The 20976-nt window shown below is 40.5% G+C and overlaps 1 protein-coding gene across 1 annotated transcript in view; it reads left to right on the top strand.

The window, feature by feature from the left end:
* Window positions 1–676: 676 nt before the first annotated feature.
* The window catches only part of LOC113013016 (metabotropic glutamate receptor 7-like), a 73952-nt gene continuing 53652 nt past the window's right edge, over window positions 677–20976 (top strand). The window contains exon 1 of the mRNA XM_026153539.2: window positions 677–1682. Within this exon, the coding sequence (XP_026009324.1) occupies window positions 1179–1682 (504 nt within the window). The 5' untranslated portion in view covers window positions 677–1178. The remainder of the gene's footprint in view (window positions 1683–20976) is intronic.

The following is a 20976-nucleotide window of genomic DNA, read 5'->3' as shown; positions in this document are numbered from 1 at the left end:
CTGTGTTTTCATAATGCCACAGATCTCTGTTCCATGCCTGCCACCGTCAACATCAAAAGAAAAGAGGGGGGGAAAAACACTTTTGTGTCTATGTGTGTGTGTGTGTGTGTGTGTTTCAGGGGGATAACGGAGGAAGAGGAAGTAGGGAGACAGAGATTATAATGCTGAGATGCAGCCACTGAAAGGCACTCAGAGGAACAATTGTCTTATTATTCAAGTCTGTAAGTGCATTTGTTTGCCTTGTTTACCTTCTCTTCTGTCTGAAGATAGCGAGCGCTAACTTCCTGGAAACCTTTCCACAAAGTGATGCTAATCTTTTTTCTCCTTTTCCTTTTTCTTTTTTGCTGCCAGCTGAATGACGTCTCGCGTCGAAAGGGGGCTGAAAACTCGGCGCACACAGTGAATCCCTCGCTGTGACTCATTCATTTTGTATAAAGGCGACCGGTTGCGGAGACTGAGAAAGAGTCGGGGATTTAATTAGCTGGTTTTTCTTAGTCCACTGCTTAATGAACGCACGTTTGCGTTCACACTAACCGTTTTTTTTCCTTTTTCTTTTAACCCACCCCCCCTCATTCCCTCCCTCCGTCATTCCCTCCCCTCCTTTGGAGACTGTGGAGATGATATGCACCCCTGGGAGACAAACACCACAGCCGAGCGAGCCATTCCTGCGCTCCCGTGGAGTTGTTCTGGGGAAGGAGAATGTCACCCACTTCTGCCGGTCCTAAGAAGTATTGATTTAAAGCGATAATTCCTACTACACGATACTTAAATTCCGGGCTTTGGGTTGTGAAGATATGCCAGTTCCTCGCAGCGGTTTCATTATGTTTCTATTCGCTCTTTGGATTTAGCATAAATGGACAAAATTAGGCCAGATAATTTGCTGCGGGTTTTCGTCTCCTTTCAGTGATATTCTCTCTAACTAATGGATGTAGCCTCCCTTCCTGAGAGCGCTAAATTTCCGTTAGGGGCTTCACTATTCAACAAGCTTAACCGCTCACTCCTGGCTGTAAAACGATGGGCGCAGTTCGCCTGAGTCTTCTGCTGCCCCTTGGTTCCTCAGCCCAGCTTGTTGAATCTCCTCCCTGGTGACAAGAATGGGTTCGTTTTAGCAAACTTCTTAGCCTCTTCTGGTCTCATCATCGTCGGATCGCAGGCTTCTTCCTTCCTAAAAGTTGATCATGGCTTGTCCCGGTGTACGCGTGAAGCTGAGCTTTATATGGAGGGTGTTTTGGCTTATGAGGACTGTGATAGATTTCGCGCTGCCTCAGGAGACTTATGCACCCCATTCGATACGGACTGAGGGACACCTGACCCTCGGCGGACTCTTCCCGGTGCATGCCAGAGGAATCGATGGTGCGCCGTGCGGGGACCTCAAAAAAGAGAACGGCATCCAGCGGCTTGAGGCCATGATGTACGCTTTGGACCAAATTAACCAGGACGAGCAACTCTTACCCAACATCACCTTAGGCGCACGGGTGCTGGACACTTGTTCGAGGGATACTTATGCGCTGGAGCAATCGTTAACTTTCGTGCAAGCGCTGATCACGAAGGACACCTCCGACGTGCGGTGCACTAACGGGGACCCACCGGTGTTTGTCAAGCCTGAAAAAGTGGTGGGAGTCATCGGAGCCTCGGCGAGTTCAGTATCGATTATGGTTGCCAACATCCTACGCCTCTTCCAGGCAAGTCTGAGCGTGTGCACTAGTTTTGTGGCTTTAAGATAATCGCATTTTTTCCCACTATTGCAGCAGAAGTTTGTTGAATTTGGAGGTAATAATGCGCTTTAGAGAGGGGTAAACACACTTTTTTTGTCGCTCAAAAGCAGCTTGAAAGGACAGCAAAAGTGAAACAGCTGAAAACTGTGTCTGAGAAAGGACACCAACAAAAAAAGAGAGAGAGAATCCATCATGAGCAAGAATCTATTTTCAGATGGTGGTATTGGATTCGATGTGTTCTCACTGATGCCTCTCTCCATCTTAAAACATGGGGCACAAAAGGAAGGTGAAGTGAGTTTGGGTGGTTTTTCAATCCACTAGACTGTGTGCATGAGACAGCTGAGAGTGCTGTTGCTTGTCCCCGGTGGTGCTGAAAGAACAGCTCCCGTCTGTTCCAGTCTCACTCCGGAGTCTGGATGAGTGGGCACTGACAGCCTGACACAATCACACCCAAACTCAACAACCCCCTCCTGAGAATAAAAGGCCTGTTTCATATGATTGCACATGATTATATGAACCTCTTGTACGTCAGACTGCAGGCGGTTTTATGAATTGTTTTGAACCTGAAAGCATTGAGTTATGCTTGAGTTTCCTTTAGCTTTTACCTACGGGGGAAGGGGGTGGCTTCCCTTCTGCAAAATAAGCTTGTTTCCATCGCTTTGCAGCCTGATTGAGCTTGATGGCTGCAAGTAAATGAAAGGAATTCACAAGACTAATTTCCTAATGGCATAGCTTGAGCATATAGGAAAACGTCTCTATTTCTGTTGGCTGAGAGTCAACTGATGATGTTGGCCTACTGCTGGTGCTGCAGTGAAATGGGAAATGCAGCAAGGCACCAGTACAGAAAGATTAATTATTTAAAACACATCTACATAGCAAAGTATTTAATTACTCGAAAAAACATGTGCATGCTTTTGCATAATTCTGTACAGTTTTTCCTGTGCAAGTTTAAAGTGGCGTTTAAACTGGGGAGGAGCTGCATGCAGTGTTGGTGCTAATGATTTGTGGTTGCAGATTGTAACTCAGAGTCTTGTCAGTCATTGTTTTTGTTCCAGCTCAGTTCGACAAATTGTGTAAGTAGCTGGTTAATTCCATCTGTAAGACCGTCAGAGTACTTAACAAGCTTTTAACCCCCACCCAGTCGTCTTCCCTTTCTACTCTACAGACACTTACACATGCCACACATTTGTGTACACACACATATATATATATATATATATATATATATATATATATATATATATATATATATATATATATATATATATATATATATATATATATATATATATATATATATATATATACTCATTTTTTTATATCCAGGGTTTGTGGTTCCTTTTGCCGGACTGATCGTCCCCACCACAACACCACAATCTTCAGCCTAGCTCTAGTTCCTGTTCTCTCTTTGTAGGCTCACTTAATAAATTAAATTTTTATTATTACAAGATTTCAAAACCCTGCAGTTACGCTTTGAAGCATAACTGCACTTGTTATTTTGTTGCACGGCGCGAGGGTTGCAAGAGTTCCTCAGTTTCGTGCAAGCTCTGTAACATGAAAACCTATGCATTTGTGAAACTGAGAGGGTTTAAAGGGAAGCCAGATTAGTCCCTAATTCTCTTTATTCTCTCCTCCTCACACCAGGTGTACCAACACGTCTGCAAGTGTCAAGCTGTCAGAGTGTAGGCATGGTGTTGCTGAAGCTCAGGTGTTGTAATCAAGCTTGTGGATTGACAGCAGTTGTCATGCAGACCCATCCATCACTTTGCATTTGTTCTCATTTCCTCAAAGTGCTGAAAAAAAAAGGCATATTTCTTCGGCGCACTTAAATCCAAATACCTTGAGAAGTTAGATTCAGTCCTCCTTTAAACTTTTTTGCCTCTGAGCACACTTATGTTTTCAGTGGAACCAGAAGCAATGGTATTATGGATAACAAATTAAATTTGAGGCCACACGATACAATATAATCAATACATACCCACTTACTTGCATTAGTCACACTGTGTTTGTTTGGTAGGTGGCAGTAACTTTAAGTTTCTGAGGCTGCTTTGAAATAAAATCTATATACTACTCAGTGAGTCTTGTGAAAAACATCAAATGCCTGAGAAACCCCCATTCAGATGTAATTAAACCAGCAAATGGCGGGGGGGGGGGGGGGGGGGGATTCATATCAAAAAGACCAGACCTCAGTCAGACGGACTCTCTACAAAGCGTTCAGTTTCTTCTCTTAGTCAATTTCAATTAGACCTCATTATTGGTTGAGCTCCATAATCAAGAAATCCTAGTGTAATCTTTATGCTTCAAGACTGTGAATAGTGACAACCGATTCCCCGCATTGTTCTCAGTGAAAATCATCAGGTCATTTTGTATCTCACTCCTGCGATAAATGAATCATCAGGGAAGCTAAATAATGATTGTAGGTTTTATTACTAGATTCTAAATATCATGCCTGTCTATTCAAGACGTGAGTAGCTGCTGAACTGTTAGTGCTGGGAAATTGACATGAGGGATAGATTTTTCTGAGGACCCAGGAGAGGTGATCAATACTGTTGCCATGGTGAGGCCGATTTGCTGCTAAGATGTTTTTATTTCAGTGCCTTTCATGCTGTGTTGGAAATGAGAAGCAACAATGCCACAGGAGGAAAAAAAATCAATCAGCCAAACTTTTGAATTGTTTGCATGTGTGCAGAAAATCGTCGAGTCCTTACTCCATGAACGCGAGCAGAGGCGGGAAGATGATGCTGTTGTTAATTTAAAAAAATTAATAACAGGTAACTTTGTACGTTTTAAAGTTCTGGCCTCTTGAATGAATCATGAAATTGATTTTGATCCTGATGACATTTACATCAGGGATTGCAGCCTGCTATGCTCCGTCGCATCTCTTCTCCCAAAGGCGGTGGCAAAACTTTATATTGAATGCAGGTGAACTCCGTCTTGTCCTCTTCGTCTGGGGAACCGGCCCCTTCAGACTGGCTGTCTAAGTGAGGCATTGACGTCCTCTGCTCTCATAGCCCTGACAGGCTCCGGTCGGCTTTTTATCTCCCCCCTTTTTTTCACAGAATCATCACTGTGACTGATTTGAAGGAGATTGAAGCCTTGCAGTGTGATCTATTTAGCTGACAATGGTAAAGACGGACACCAAAGGAATATGAAGGAGCTGTGTGTGTGTGTGTTTTGGAGTAAGCTCTAAAAGTGACATCGGATGGCACAGGTTTAATATATCTAGTTTTCTAAACATGGTAACGGTTGCCATTTGTACGTGGATGCTTGCAGCAGCTCAGGTCCATTAGTCACATCCCTAGTACTGCATTCAGCCATACGATAAAACACACCGTTGGTATGTTAAGTAGCCAGCATATGAGTAGATATGCACATATATGCCCACAAATTGGCCTATTACCAATGCTGAAGGGATGGAAACACAGCTGTCTTGTGGATATCTAATGATCCACACCAGTGGCTTCGGCTTTTGTATTTCCTCTCCATCACTTACTAATTGGCTTTTATTCAGAGTTTGACATAGAAAGCCAACTCAGTACATTTTAACTTTATAACAAGTGCTTGAAACGTGGATAAAAAAAGAAAATTAATTTCCTAACTTGACAGTTCTTTCTCAACTAAGGTTCAGCATTTAACTCATAAGTAAACGTTTTTAAGATCACAAACAACAGAGTTGGATTTGTTACTGAAGAGGACGGTGAATGAAGTTTTAGTAGTGCACATTTGACTACTGACTATAAAAAGAAAGTCAGCTGTGCCAAAAATAAAATGAAAAATGTTTTTAACAGCATAAAAAACAAGCAGAATTTGTACTGTATACGAGAGATGAGATAAATAGGTTAGATATTTCCAAATGTTCTCTTTTGAGAAATCAGTGGGATTTAGCATGCAGATGGAAATTGAAAACTCGACTGTATATGGATGACTTTAATAAGCCATCAAACCCATCCAATTATATCCACCCTTCTTTGCAGTCGTGACTTATCCACAAAAGAAAAAGGGAATTACTGAATATTAGATTATGAGATCACAAAATGTACCTGTGTGGTTTAGTGAACCTAAGCCACACAGGTACTCTCAAATAGAAAGAAAATCACCGTGCGATGTTAATTTAATGCAGGCAGCATGCAAACATCAATTTTTCCTGATTATCCACCATGGTAGACTCTGGACAGGTCACCAGTCTATCGTGTAGAGGCTGATAGCGATTCACTTAGATACACAGCCAATTTATACTCACCAATAAGTCTAAGAAGCGTGACCGTAGGAGGAAATTCCACACAGAAAACCCTCAGCCTGCTGGTGGATTCAAACTCAGAAAATTTGTGCCGGGGGTGATAGTGCTAACCGCTGCACCACTGTGTGTGCAAAAGTAAACAAACAAAAGAAGCATATTTTAGGACAGAAAAGACATCTTATTCATTCTATTTGGGTACACGACCTTTAGATTAAAATAAGGATGTGAACATGCTTCTATGTATAGATGAGATGTGATGACACATCATCTGTGGATTTAGTCACATTTAAAATAGGGTGATGATCCTAAATTGCAGGTGGCTGTGGCTCAAGATGTAGAGCAGGCTTTCTGCTGAGCGGACAGATGGGGGTTCGATCCCTGGCTGCTCCAGTCTGCATGCCGAATGATTACTTAGACACAGAATAAAGTGTGTGTGTGTGAAGTGGATTTGAGACGCGTTGTAGAAAAGCACTATCTGAGATCCAGGCCATTCTAAATATAAACATTGCTTTAACAAAGTGTAATACTTGAGAGAGAAACGTTGTAATAATGCTGCCATGCACGTGAAGACTGGGGCTAATAGCTTTACGTGATTAACTTAAAAACAAGTGACATGTTGCGGTGGTGGCTGATTTTACAAGTTCTATGGTTTTGTTGTTATGGCAACATTAGATAGTATACTTATTTTAGAGCTGTAAGAAGAAAAAATATAAAAACAAAACCAAAAAAACAAAATAAACATATGCAGAGAGATGCTGTTGAACTTGAAATGAATCTGTTGCACTTTAATTTATGATTCTGAATGCATTGTCTATAGTTCAGTGACATTCACTTCTAGTTGAGACTGCTGGTTTCCATTCCAGTCGTTTAATCAAGTGCTGACTTATGGGCAGTTTAAACCCGAATTGGCACGGTGAAATTTGCTCACACTCTGTGTTAAAACGCATGAAATCCAGGAAATAATGTGGGCAGGGATACAAGTACAGGCTGCAGGTATTAACATCATTAATAGGCTAGCAAGAGTTTCCAGAATTTGACAAATATACACCATTTTTTTATCAGTTTCTATATACCATAGTTTTTTGTACTTGCATCCCTGCCATCCAGGAAGAACCTTCCTAAGCATACAGTTATACAAACAAGGATTCAGACAATCAATACTTACTTAAGAAGAGGTCAATTCCACCGGCTCTTTTAAATTGGCTGGATATTGGCGGGACTTGCCATTTCCCAGGCCAGAGTTCAAACGTGTTGAACTCTGGACGAAGTGAGAAAGACAGGAAGATCAATATACGACGAGAAGCAAATGTATCTCACCTTTCTTGGTGCATCCTCAAACAATGTTATCTGTTCCGAGAGGATTTCAGCGGGACTGAGAACCGCTGATCTTGTTAAGCAATAAATGTGCATGGATTTGATGTGAAAATTGGATTTTTTTGCACACATATTGCAGTGTTTACAAAATGTTTTCAGATAATGAACTGTACTCAAGGAAAATGCATCAAAGAGTCCGCCAAATCCTGGGTTCAGATCTACACAGACAACCGCCGAGACAGACGATGCCTAATGACGATGTCTTTTGAAATTTCCTTCCTTCCTCTCTTTTTAGTTCAAGCAATGTTGTGAAGGAGTGCCGTTGAGCAGACCAGGTATATATTCACACACCCAAACACAACACATGGCGAGCAAGTAATGCAATATTAATAAAATGAATAAAATATCCCTGTTAGACTAGTTGTCATTTCTGTTGACATAAGGCCATTAGGTCAGTAGACTGCCACGGGGAGAATATGAAAATCAATCCAAGCCCTTATATCAAGGTCTTGGTCATTCCCTGCAGGCCTGGGGGGGATGCTGCACCCTATTATTAAGCTACATAATAGCTTGCTACATGAATAAATGTTTCTCAATGAAAACGCAGCCAGTACATTTTTATTCCGTTCTTTGTTTTCAATCATAATGCAGCTTGTTTATTGCATTGTGATTCCATTTATAGCTGGAAAATGTTGATATGGTGTCTTTAATGAGGCGCCATCCCTCATTTCTACATGGGTTTTTGGGTCTCTTCTTGACAATTGCTGCAGTTTGACTTCCCCAGAGGGGCTGTTTCCCCTATTTTATTCCACTGCCCTGGAGGGTGGGGACGAGGCCACCTGCTTAAAAGCTTAGCTCCGCTCACAATGAGGTCACAACCGTATTCCGTCAAAAGTTATTGTTGGAATGACTGTAAAATGTGACAAGAATAGCGCTAAGACTTTGTTGGAAGTTTGCTGCAGTTTATCTGGTGAGCAGAAGGAGCCATGGAAGAGGAAACCCCATTACGTCCAATCTCCTTACGGGGATGAGTGGAAAAGCATGAGGAGGTCTCCGCTGGCTGCAGGCCGGCCTCTCACTCATCCCTCCAAAAGGAAAAATTGTCCCCATTGCCTCAGCAGAAAATGATCCAGCACGGGCTGAAAAGACTTATCAGAGGCCTCATTGTAGTTTCGTTTGCACGCAGGAACAAACTACAGCAAACTACAACAGTACAGCTAAGAGGCTGGACCACTTAGCTACAGTGGACTTAAGTGCTGTAAGGCTAAGCACAGGATATCTGAATGAAATTTGCTTTTTAAATATGATCTGTATTTTATCCGGCACCTGTCTCAATCCTAGTAAATGAATTAAGTGGAACTGTTAAAAGGCTGCTTTTAGTGCTGTCTGTGAGAGCGTGTGCTTCTTCAAAAGGGTGTGCCGTGTGGTCCTCTCAGACCTGGATTGTGTTATTTGTTCTCTTATGTTCTTATCACTTGCTTTCAACACATAAAATATATCCTTTTTTCAAGAAAACGGTGAAACCAGGAGGAAAAAAGAGGAAGACATTACTTTTGTTGTCCTTATTAACATTTATGAGCAGTATAGAAACATTAGTAAATGGTCAGAACATGCTAAAATGTAAATATGCAGCTATGTGTAGTAATGCATTTATTAGCACGTTCCTGTGGACATCCAAAAGTGAAGTAATGTCTGTAAATAGATGAAAATAATAGTAAAAGCCTCTTAAATCTACTTACAAACACATTATGCTCATAAGTAGTGTACGAAATGTTAGCAAATATTTCAGTATGCTAATGTTAGCATGTTCGCTAACAAATACACGTTGCCATTTAGAACTTAAATCTAGCTGAGGTTGATGGAAATGAACCTGAGTTCTGTATGTGTGTGTTTTATGTAAGAAATCATTCAACAGTGAGAACGTTTTGCTTTTTCATTTTAATGGAGAGTAAAGTGAAGCGTTACAACAAATGGTTAAAAGGTCTGAAAACAAGGAGTGTTTGGCTAAGGGTGCAGCAGGAGGTAAACAAGTGTTGAGAACACCAGTCATCCTCTAGAGACCAAGATTTTCTGCACAAAATTTCCACCTGACAGATAAAAACAACAACAAAATTAAATAATTAGAGACCAAAATGGTGGCTCGGCCTGCTGACTGACAGATCTGATCGTCACTGTTGTTTTGAAGTCTCCATCACACACTTCATTTGGTTGAGGGTTAATAAAACAATACACTTAATACACTTCCTGCAGCGTGACTTAAACTTAAAAGTGACAGGAGATGCACTGTTCACATGTCTGTCTTGCCATCCCTGGAGGCTGGTGGCACGAGGCTCTGCATAGACTGCACACCCGTGTGAGGGCTCTGATGTTGGCATGCCGCTGAAGAGCGGCAAGAAGTAGAGGCACGCCACACGGCAGTTAGGACTGCGAGAGAGGAAAGAGAAAACACAATGGCCCTTCTGCTGCAGTGTTTATATTTTCTTAGTTTCCTCTTTAATTTAATGTGCCCCAGATTTGCATTTGCTTGTGAGAAGAGATGTTTGTTTTTGATGATTTTTAAAAGGTATAATTAGTATATTTCAATGTTTAATGCAGTCACTACCATAATTAATATGTCCTCCGCTTCTATGTGTTAATTAGTCAGAACCTTTATTTTAGTTGAACTAATACAAAAAAAGAAAACTGCTGCAGTGCAACAAATGATTGTATAGTCCAGATTTCTTATTGAAGTACAAGCATATAAGCATTATCAGCAAAATGTACTTGGACTGTGATTCGAAATACCCTCATAATTTACTAATCAGAATGAGTGCAGTTTGTATGATCCTTTTACTTATGACAAATATCGGATAATTATCCCGAGGCATTAATTTGTGATTAATTTAAGTAGAACAACTTTTAATTACTTTTTTAAAAATCTGGCATAATAACAAAAATGTACACAGTAAAGGGTTTAGTCTTTTTGTGTGTAAAGTGTAAATTTAAAGTGTAAACATTTAACAATAAAGTTGTATGAAAAAGTTGAGTAAATAAATTGTATACATGAGTACTGCATGTATACAATTTTATTTGAATATGCCTGTTTTAATGTTTACATTCACCGGTCATTGTTGTTAGATACATTTGTTCAACTGCTCATTAACGCAAAACTCAATTTATCAAATTTAGGCATGCAAGCGTAGTCAAGATGACATGCTGAAGTTTAAATTGAGCAACAAAATAGGAAAGAAAGGTGATTTAAATGACTTTGAACGTGGCATGATTGTTGGCGCCGGACAGGTCTATCTGATTATTTTTGGAAACTGCTGATCTGCTGGGATTTTCTCACACAGAGAATGGTCCAAAGCAGAGAAAATATCCAGTGAGTGGCAGTTCTCTGGACGAAAATGTCTTGCTGATGCCAGAGGGCAGTGGAGAATGGCTACACTTCTTTGAGCTGACAGAAAGGCAACAGTAACTCAACCACTTGTTACAACTGAGGCATCTCTAAACACACATCAAACCTTGAAGGCAACAGAAGACCACACCAAGTGCCACTCCTGTCACCTGAAAACAGGAAACTGGGGATATCATTTGAATGTGCTCACCAAACTTAGACGGTAGTAGATTGGAAAAATATTGTCCGGACTGATGGGTCTCGATTTCTGCTGCGATGATTGGATAGCGTGGTCAGAATATGGCATTAAAACGTGAAAGCACAGAGCTATCCTACCTTATATTTGGCAGATCAAGGTGTGGGTGGTGGTGTGCTGGTGTGTGGGATATTATCTTGGCACACTTTGGGCCCCTTAGTACCACTTAAGCATTGTTTAAACAGCACAGGTTACCTGGGTATTGTTGCCGACCACAGTGTATCCATCTTGTGATAACTACTTCCAGCAGGAAAACATGCTGTGTCGCAAAACTCAAATGGCTTCCACAGTCAACAAGTCTCCGTTGGGATATGGTAAATTTACATCGTGGATGTGCACCCGACAAATCTGCAGCAACTGTGTGATGCTATCAGGTCAGTATCTGAAAAAAATCTCTGAGGAATGTATCCAGCATCTTGTTGCATCTGTGCCATGAAGAATTAAAGCAGTTCTGAAGGCAAAACACAGGGTCCAACTCAGTGCTAACAAAGGTGTACCTAACAAAGTGTCCAGTGAGTGTATGAGCACGTTTGCTCTTTGTATCAGAGATGTCGAGGTCCAGTATTCTCTTCTTCACAGTGTACATAATAAACTGTCACTGGGATTCATTCCTTGTCCTTCAGTTGTGTTATTACAGCAGGGCCTCGGGGTGCATCAAAACATTCATTCAGACAACACGCTGTAATATACGGTATAGCCATTATATCAGCCAGCACGCTGTGGCCTTTATTGAGGGACTAAATTATTAGAGTGCAGCATGGGCCCCAGGTAGTTAAGCTAAAATACCTGTTGATTTTACATGTGAAAATATAAGAGCGGAACTCCAGAGTTTCATTAGCTTCAATTTCATTTTGTGTGTATTTCCCTCGAGATAATGTTTGGTGAATGTTTTTTTCCCTCTTCCCTCTCTTTCTCTTTCTTTCCCTCTCTCTGCTGGCTATGCAGTGGAGTGTGAGTGCTGTTTGAACGTGTTTGTGTCCTCTGTTCTTTTGAGCTTGAAAAGTATACTGTGCCTCAGCAGCCAGCATACATAAAAAATCAGTTGACTGGATTACTATTTTCACATGCAAATCCTGTGGGATTTCAAGGGCTCTCTGAAACGCCCGTTTTTGACAGGTACATTGATTTGGGGGAAGACCTCAATCACCATTGACATTTTACAAATTATGGAAGCTCTTTGCCTTCAAATAGAGGATGCTTAAACTGCAATTGTCTCCTGGACAGAAGCTATTGATGACCGAATATAGTGTTTTTTAACTGCCTTATCAGTGCTGAAGCACTTACATGTTACCCTTAATGAGGCTTGGTGGATCAATAGCAACAATGGATTATGCATAGAGGCGTCATGTGCTCACTACCTGGAAGTTTAAGTCCAATGAAATACGATACATGCCAGCATAAATTTGCTCCAGCTTTTGTGTACGATGCATCATCTTGTCAAAGACTATTCTCGCCACTCTTTAGTTTATGAGGCTAATTGTGAAAAATGTATTTAGTACCGAAGAAATCTAACCACACTGTATTTCAGAGTTAGTATTACAGCTTGTGCACTATATGCCTGGCAGCTTATGTTTTAGTATCTATGTCTGCTTGTATTAAGTGTGTTTTTTGCTACTGAAATGCCTATATTCATTCACATTAAAGGGACAGCTCACCTTAAAATCAATTTTTGACTTTTCTCTGGCCTGGAGTGCTATTCATCTATGTAAAATGTTTTGATATGAGATGCCCAGTTTTTGAGATATCCACTGTAAAAAGCTGTTTTTAAAAAAGCTGGATCTCCTTCCAGAAAACTTCCTAAACCTGATGTTAGCACTTTTATTTAGAAGCTGTACTTTTTGTGCTCTGCTTTCTAGACCTGCCATCTGAAGGAAGCATGCACCTAGCTACATGCTGTGCTGAGGGAGGGTGCCATTAATTTTTACATCCTTCCACACTGTCACTAACATGAGCTTCTCGTTAAAAGCTAGATGGGCGCTTTCTTTGGCAGATCGTTACAGTTTGTGGTTATCGGTAGCAGAGCTCATTTGAATTTTAATGACTTGCTGGCTGAGTCTTCACATAATTCTTGATGTGTGGTTTACCACGAGGTTAACCGCTGGTTGGGATGGGGGCTGAGTTTAGGCATGTTCTAGTTATGGCTAAGATTGAGGTACTGTATATCTGCAGGGAGTTCTTGTACTTTAATTTAATGAATTCCTAGATGACAAATACATGTGTGTGTGGGGTTTTTTGGGTGGCAGTAATCCTTCCCTCTCAATGCTCAATTTTCCAGCTCCTGTGCACAGTTGGAAACACATCACACCTTTTTTTATTTGGAGAAACCATGCAAAAAAAGGTTACGGAGCACCCAAGTTAACCACCGACGCTTTGAGGTGTCCTTCTACTATAATGTTAACACTTTACATTTAGGCCATGTGCAATTCACATAATCCTGTCTTTCTTCAATGCCGTATTCATGTGTTTAGCTTCACTAATACCGCTATAGAGGAATTTTCTGTCTCTGAACCCTGTCATCATTTTTATATAGGGATTTGGATTAATGTCTGAGTCTTTAAAAGTTACTGAAAACACAAAAATATATATATATATATAGAAAATCCGTCTTTATGAAACGCATATGAAATTTGTACAAAAATACATCAAGACTTCATACATACTGTATTTTGAATGATCAATGAGCCAAAAAGCTCAATATTCAGCTTTTTAGATCTTTTATACGTTCAAGTTTTTTTGTTTGTGATATTTCAGCTCGTTTGACAGATTGTGTTATTAGCAGGCTTGAGATCCACATGAGCTGTTCTGGGAGAGATGCATGTTCACGCTCGTGTTGAAAATAAAGATAACCTTTCAGTAGTGATGTGTGACAGTTTCATTGTATTTGGCAGGACTCGTTCCTGTTTCGGCTGGTTAACTTGTCTGGGGTTAATTGTCTGATCTGGCGTCTGTTGCGCATCTTTGATTCCGGCTCTGAACTACATGACAGCGTGTAGCCTTCTTACACTGCGAGTAGAAGTTATGTGAAATGTTCATGTCACAAAAACACATCGCACATAAATTTTCTTGGTCCATTAGTTGAGACACTCGCTTTGATGAATCGTGATCTCACTTCGAATGGAGTCTGTTTACACAGAATAGCTTTGCGTGAAAGACCGTGTCCAGTTCTTCCACTATTGGCAGGTTTTCAATAGATCACTGGAAAAAGCTTCTTGGGCTCACTGAATGAACTATTGTCCATTGTTCTGCTTGTGCAGGGATTCTAGTGTGTTGCTGACATGACTGGCAGGTCAGATGTCCTCAGTGATGCATGACACCCGGAGCACAAAGCAGAACAGAGAGCCTCAGGGCCGTCTGGCCATGATTGAACAAAGGGTTGTTCTCATCAGAGTATATTGCAGAATCTACAGTGCTGTGAAAAACTATTTCCCCCATTCTTGATTTCTTTTTTTTCTTTTTGCATAATTGTCAGACTTACATGTTTCTACCCCATGACTCTGACAAGGGTAAGCAGAAGAGAATGGTGGATGGGTGTACAAGTTTCAGATCATCAAAAAAAAATCATATTAGACAAAGATAACCAAAATTAAATACAAAATGGAATTCTGAAGTTATGATTTCATGTATTAAAGGAAAAAGCTATTCACAACTAACACTATGTGAAAAATGATCTGGTTAAGGCTGAGGTTGAGGTACGTTAAATCTGCAGGGATTTCTTGTACTTTGATTTTCTAGATGACAAACACATATGTGTGAGTGGGGCAGTAGTAGCAGTATGGTTCCAAGGCGAAACCCACTGCTGACAAAAAAGAACACAAGGATGATGATCCTTAAGACTTTTGGAGAACATTTTCTGTGGATTTGAAGGTTTTTGGAGTGGCCTAGTCAAATCCAGGCTTAAATCCAGTTTAGATGCTTTGGCATGACCTTCAGGAGGTTGTTGATTCACAAAAACCCTCCAATGTGGCTCAATTAAAACAGTCTTGCAGTGAAATGTGGGCCAGAGACACATTGCAAATTTTCTCAAATGCTTGATTACAGTTCTTGCTGGCAAAGGTAGCACAACCAGTTAATAGATTTAGGGGGCAATTAAATTTTTCACACAGGGCCAGGTAGGTTTGGATATCTTTTTTCTGTTAATAAATTAAATCAGCGTTTAAAAACTGTATTTTGTATTTCCTCTTGTTGTCTTTGTTGTTAAATGTGTTTGATGATCTGAAACATATAAGAGTGACAAATAAATGCAGTGTAAAAAAAAAAAGAAGAAGAAAGAAGTCAGAGCAAATGTTTTTCACACCATTGTTCAGCCAATATAAATTTCATGATCTTTCCTAATGATAAATATATACCAGTAATAGTGGCCTCGGTATTAGCAGTGGTGTAGTTATTTTAAAGACTCATTTATGTGGAATAGATGGATCAAAACATTTCTTTTTATTAACATTTGATATCATAATAATTTAATCCAAACAAGTGATTACAACATGTTCGTCATTGTTGTGGCAGCGATTAGCACTACAGAATGAAGGTTCCTGGTTTGAACCTTCTGGTTGACAGAGGGCCTTTCTGTATAGAGTTTTAATATTTGCATGTTTTCCCATGCCTGCATGACTTTCCTTGAATGATCTAGCTTCCTCCCTCAGTATTTCCTCCCTGCATAATTCTGATACTGTCAAATATCTGCATTTAAATTGGCCACAGGTCTAGATAGAGGGTTCACTCATCTTCTTCTCCAATACCAGCTAGCGCAACCCCAAACTGGATAAATGCTTCAGAAGATGGATGTGTTGATGTTGTTCACTGTGATGGATTACAAACAACTAGGGCAACTTTCAAGAGTATCCCAATGTCATGTTCAGAAAAGATTGTGTACCTGTAATGGTAGAAAAATACATTTTTGAATTTTAAAACAAAACATGATTTAAAGTGTTGGGTGAAGGAAAAGGGACTTTGTAAATGCTTACATTTAGTCAGGTGTAGTTAGCAAAATAAAATTTAAGATTAAGCAGAAAAACAGACAAATATACAACAAGACTTAGTGCCCAAAGCTGTGCTAGAGTCTCTGGAGCCTGTACTTACTATGTTAACCATCTCTTCAATTAGCATTAAACACAGAGTAAAGCTGTGGTTCATTCTGATGTAATTAGTAGTGGGTAAATTACAGTAAAATGTTAACTGGATGCCAGCGCTGGAGGAAAAAGTCATGGATCAACTAAGTGATTATAAATTGTCTTTAGCGGGCCATGAAGCATGTGTGCTGAATCTAATGACAATCCTGCCATTTGTTTTTGAGACATTTCATCAAAAATAGCAAAACTCAGTCTGCTGGTGGGCCTAGAAAAAAAAAGTAACGCAATCACCAGAGGTATTGGATTCAACCTTTGGACGTGATGTGTGCAAGATATCACTGCAACCTATCTAATGGAAATCGACATATTTCAGTCTTGACCAGAGTGGTGGATTACCCAATCTTTGGGTGGGCATAGATTTATAAAACCATGAGAGAAGCACCGCAAAAACCAGCCTGAAAGGAGAACATTTTAAAGCAAAAAACGCAGAAGGATATCAAAAGTAGTCCTCATTTTTTAGAATTTTGTATCAATTTGGTAACCTCTAATGGTATTGTGTATCATGTAGCATTTTTAGAATATGCATCCCTAACAATGGCATCAACTCACTTTCTTACAAGACTTAAAGATAGTAATTTATTGACAGCTCAGTCACATTGAAAGCATATTGCTGTTGTCTGCCTCCCAGCAGAGCTTTTATTTTCTCATGAGTCACGTAAGCTGAGATCTTGAGGCTATTCTGGCTGACCCCTGTCTAGACAGAAGAAGAAAGGTGAATGGGCTTTTGCCGTGAGGACCCAGAAACCGCTGGAGAGAAGAGACTTTATTGACCTGAACTGAACCTCCCGGGGCAGTGCACATCCACCAACAAGTTCTACCAATAAAATGCCTCGTGTGAAAGACAGTTAATGTGAGGGCCAGTTAGTCTGGAAATCCCTGTTAAGATTTTGTACATAAAGGCCCGGGTGGAAGGTCTTGGTGTGCAGCTAAACCCAAAGTAATAAGGGCAGTAAAAACCTCTACAGTGAAGACTTAAAAAAGTGGGGGGGGAAAAAAACCCCAGTTGCCTTTTAAATCACTTTTATTATGGGCTTTATACTCGACAGTTTCTAGTTTTTGTTCACTTTTGTTTTCATGCAGCTCTATTTTAATTGTTTATCCGTTTCGGTATTTGTTTGTTCGTCTATCCCCTCATTTGTTTTTCATTTCAATTTAACTACAATTCTCGTGTTTGTACATTTTTATTGCCTTTTTATAGATTTGAATTTTCATTGTTGTTATGCAAATTTTATAAAGCCGTGGTCGATGACTGTGAATATCTTACTGAGTGGCAGTTTAAGCAGCTAAGTCTGCCTATTTCTTGTAACACGAGGATCTCAGCGCCGTAGAAATTACACTACACACTGTGACTGCAGACAGTCTGTAACCGCTACAGTTACCACAATGCACAGCACGGTGTGTGGACATTACCTCTGTTTTAACTCACCTGTGTGAGGAAAGTGCATTCGTCTCCATGCTCTTTCAACTACTCTCAACATGCAGATCCACGAGGGCTGACAGGGAATTTGGTGTGTGTGTGTTGTGAATGCAGGTGTTGCAGATAATATACTACGATCTCAACTCTGGGAGAGGTTCAAGGCACCACTGCAGGCAATGCCAAGCAAGCAGATAACTGCTTATGAAAATGTTCTGTGCGCCTTCCAAACCAGTACATATGTCTCAAGTGCATGGCATCAAATAAGAGCTCAGAAGTACTAACACAAGGAATAGGATAGCTGTGATATTTTCCACGCCTGTGATCAGTCTGTAATTATATGGCCCTGCTAAAAAATTCTTTGTGAGCAGACAGGGACGATAAGATCGAGGAGGCTCACCCGCATTGTCTGCACTATTAGGGGAGAAATGGGCCTGGTGATGATGCTCTGTCGAGTCTGAAGAGAGCGCTACATAGGGAGAGAAGGTGGGGGGGAGTACAGAGGGATTCATTGGGATGCAGGTCAGAGTGTTGCAGGTGCACGACTGACAATGAATGTGTCAGACCCAGCATGCTCCAGGTGGAGGTGGGAAAAACATGAACCTATGCTCGCTCTTTGGTGAAAAATATGTCAGAGCGATATTAGGACTGGACGAAGCAATGAGGCCGAGCAGGGGTGTCGACGTGTGTCGCACACCCATGATTCCCAAAGCACAAATATGGACATTTGTATTCAGATGTGTCACATGAGGAATAACGACATGTAGATTTCAGCATTATTGAGATTTCCTATTTTTCCAGCCGAAGAAATGTAGTCAGCATGCAGGCTATAAAGAACACAGAGGAAAAAAACGAAACTGCGTCCAGTGCACTTTACAGCTGGGAAAAATCAATACAGCCAACTGTAATGTGAGATCCCGTGGATTTAGAGGAATACATTTGATAACACTTAGTCATAAACCTGCAGGCTGTGTTTTATTCTGTCACACCTGAAGAAAGCGCACAGCACAGCCTCGATGATCAAGGCTGTTCTGTTGAACCGCATTGTTCTCTGCAGGGCCTTGCTTTGTCTGAATCCTAAGTCAAAAGAAGCTTTACGGAATGACTTGAAGAGATACTGTATCTGTACAAAATAACTCTCATGAGTGACAGGATAAAAGCTCGACTGTCATGCTAGCATGAAAGGCAGGATCCTGAACTCACTAGGCTCTATTTGTGACATGTGTTTGTAGCAGCAACAAACACACTACACCTTTACGATGCACTGCATAGATGCTGAGCTTCTGCTCAATACACACTCTTCTCTGATGAGGCTTATAGGCAGCTATTTGGTGTTGGGAAATTATTATTTCTTTGAAATACCGATACAGTTGAAATAGCAGTCTGTTTACCAGATGGAAAGATGGAGGTCGGTCAGGTTCCCTTTGTGAGCTATCCACACTTTCCTCCCACGCCTCAGCTTTACTCTACTGTGTGGCTCTCCTGGTCAAATATCTGATTTGTGAGTCATACCTAGCCTCTATACCCATGGAGAAACATGCTGGTTGTCTTAAAATACACTCTGGCAGGGCAGCCATGCAAGAGCTCAGGCCCGGCACAGAGCACGGGAGCTGCCCAGGGGACTGGCATGGAGTGAGCGGGAGAGACAGAGGGTGAGGGAATCGACTGGGAGAAAGAAAAGTGGGCGGAAAGAAGGAGACGATGGAAGGTCGTGTTAGATAAAGGATTATAAAAGCCTAACTTTCTGTCATGTAACACCGGGGCTAGTTCAACGTGTGGGCAACTCTGAAAGGGTGTTGTGATTTCTCTACAAGAAGAACAAGGCAAAAAACCAGCTGCTGCAACAATAAACATCCCGACTGGTTAAATAGTGTTCAAGTAATATCCTTGTTGAAAAGCTGCCGGGAAAATGGCAAAACGAGCAATATGAGGCTGGCCTTGGAGAGGAGAGAAAAATGAGAGTAAAGACATTAGTGGTGGAGGGATTAAAATAAGTAACCTGTCTCCCAGCCGCTGTTAAAACCTAATTTTCTTTGCCAACTACAGTATCTTTTAATCCAAGACTTGAGACACACACCACACTTAGGAAGGATGTAAATGTGAATAGTTGGGTTTGTGACTGTAAACTGGAAATAACTGCAGGCTGCAAGATGGCTGGCTTCAGCCATGTAAGTCACAGGACCTGTGCTACTCATGCTTCATTTCACAGCTCCATCACCATGTTAGCGTGGTGCAACTTTAATTGTATTCACATTTAATTTCAATTCAGTCTATGTATTGTAATTGTACTTAATTATAATAACCTATAATTACACACTTCACTCTTTCTGTTCAAGGTCAGACGCAGGCAGCAACTAGTAGATAGCGGCACACTTAAGTGCTACGGTGCAGTCACACTAGCGTAAACAGTGATTAGACACGGTCGAAATGATTTCTATTGTGCAACGCACTTGTGATCTCGCTGCATTCGAAATAGTTGCTTTGGAGACAAGGATCAGGTCTGTGACCGCTCGCAGTCAGTTTCCGTCTTCTAAGTGGCTAAAAACAGATGGAGTCAGCAAATCTATTGACTCCATTCAACCCATTCATTTAAAACCCATTCAATTGCTATCAGTTTGCAATTGAATGGGTTCAAGTTTGAAATGACATCATGTTTGTGATAATACAGCAATTATCTACAAAAAACAGGCAAAAATTGCAAATCTGTTCCCGTCTGTTGCAAATCTTTTGACATCTATTTATCAAAATCAGAATCAGAATACTTCATTAATCCCCAGGGAAATTATGTTTAATTTTTTGTTTACACAAAAATTAACTACTTATACTTATAGTCCATCCATAAAATCATAAATATGAATCAGAAATTCATAAATACTTCCACAAATAGTGGCACAGTCGCAGCAGGACAGCAATTGAACTGCAAAATGACATAAATGCTCGGCAACCGTGCTTTTATATAAGAATAAAGTCAGAATGCAATCAGTTCCAAACCAGTTAAATCTCTGTTGCAAAGAGACACAAGTGACTGATCGCAACGTCTTAGCAGTCTGTCTCGTTTATAAATTAGACAGCGGTTTCCAGGCAGCGATTATCAGCAGTCAGTCAGAGTTGGACTGAGACTGTCTAGAGTCCGGTTCACTTTCATCAGATGACTTGACCAGTTGCTTTGTGAAAAGTGGTCACCCAGAGGTTGTGGTTGTTGCCCTCTCAGTCTGAGCAACTATGAGCTTTAAATGTCCTATTTTAACTTTAGTGTGACTGACTCATTAAAGAGGCTTTCTTTGGTACGTAGCAGCATATTTGGTAGAGACCAAAACCAGAGCTAATGGGAGAGTGAATATCAGACTTTGAAACACAATTTCAAATATACACAAATTCTATTTTAATTGTCGATATTTGCTAAATGTATAAACAAACAAATGTTTAATGTGTCAACTTTAATGTCGACACTTGACATTTTATAAACATTATCATTAAAATGTATGTAACTGTATGGAATGATTTTATGAAACGTTGGTGAATGTATATGTTTGAAATA

This window comes from Astatotilapia calliptera, chromosome 20, assembly GCF_964374335.1.
Source record: "Astatotilapia calliptera chromosome 20, fAstCal68.1, whole genome shotgun sequence".
NCBI classification, from domain to species: Eukaryota; Metazoa; Chordata; class Actinopteri; order Cichliformes; family Cichlidae; genus Astatotilapia; species Astatotilapia calliptera.
This window is presented reverse-complemented; position numbering and strand designations above follow the sequence as displayed.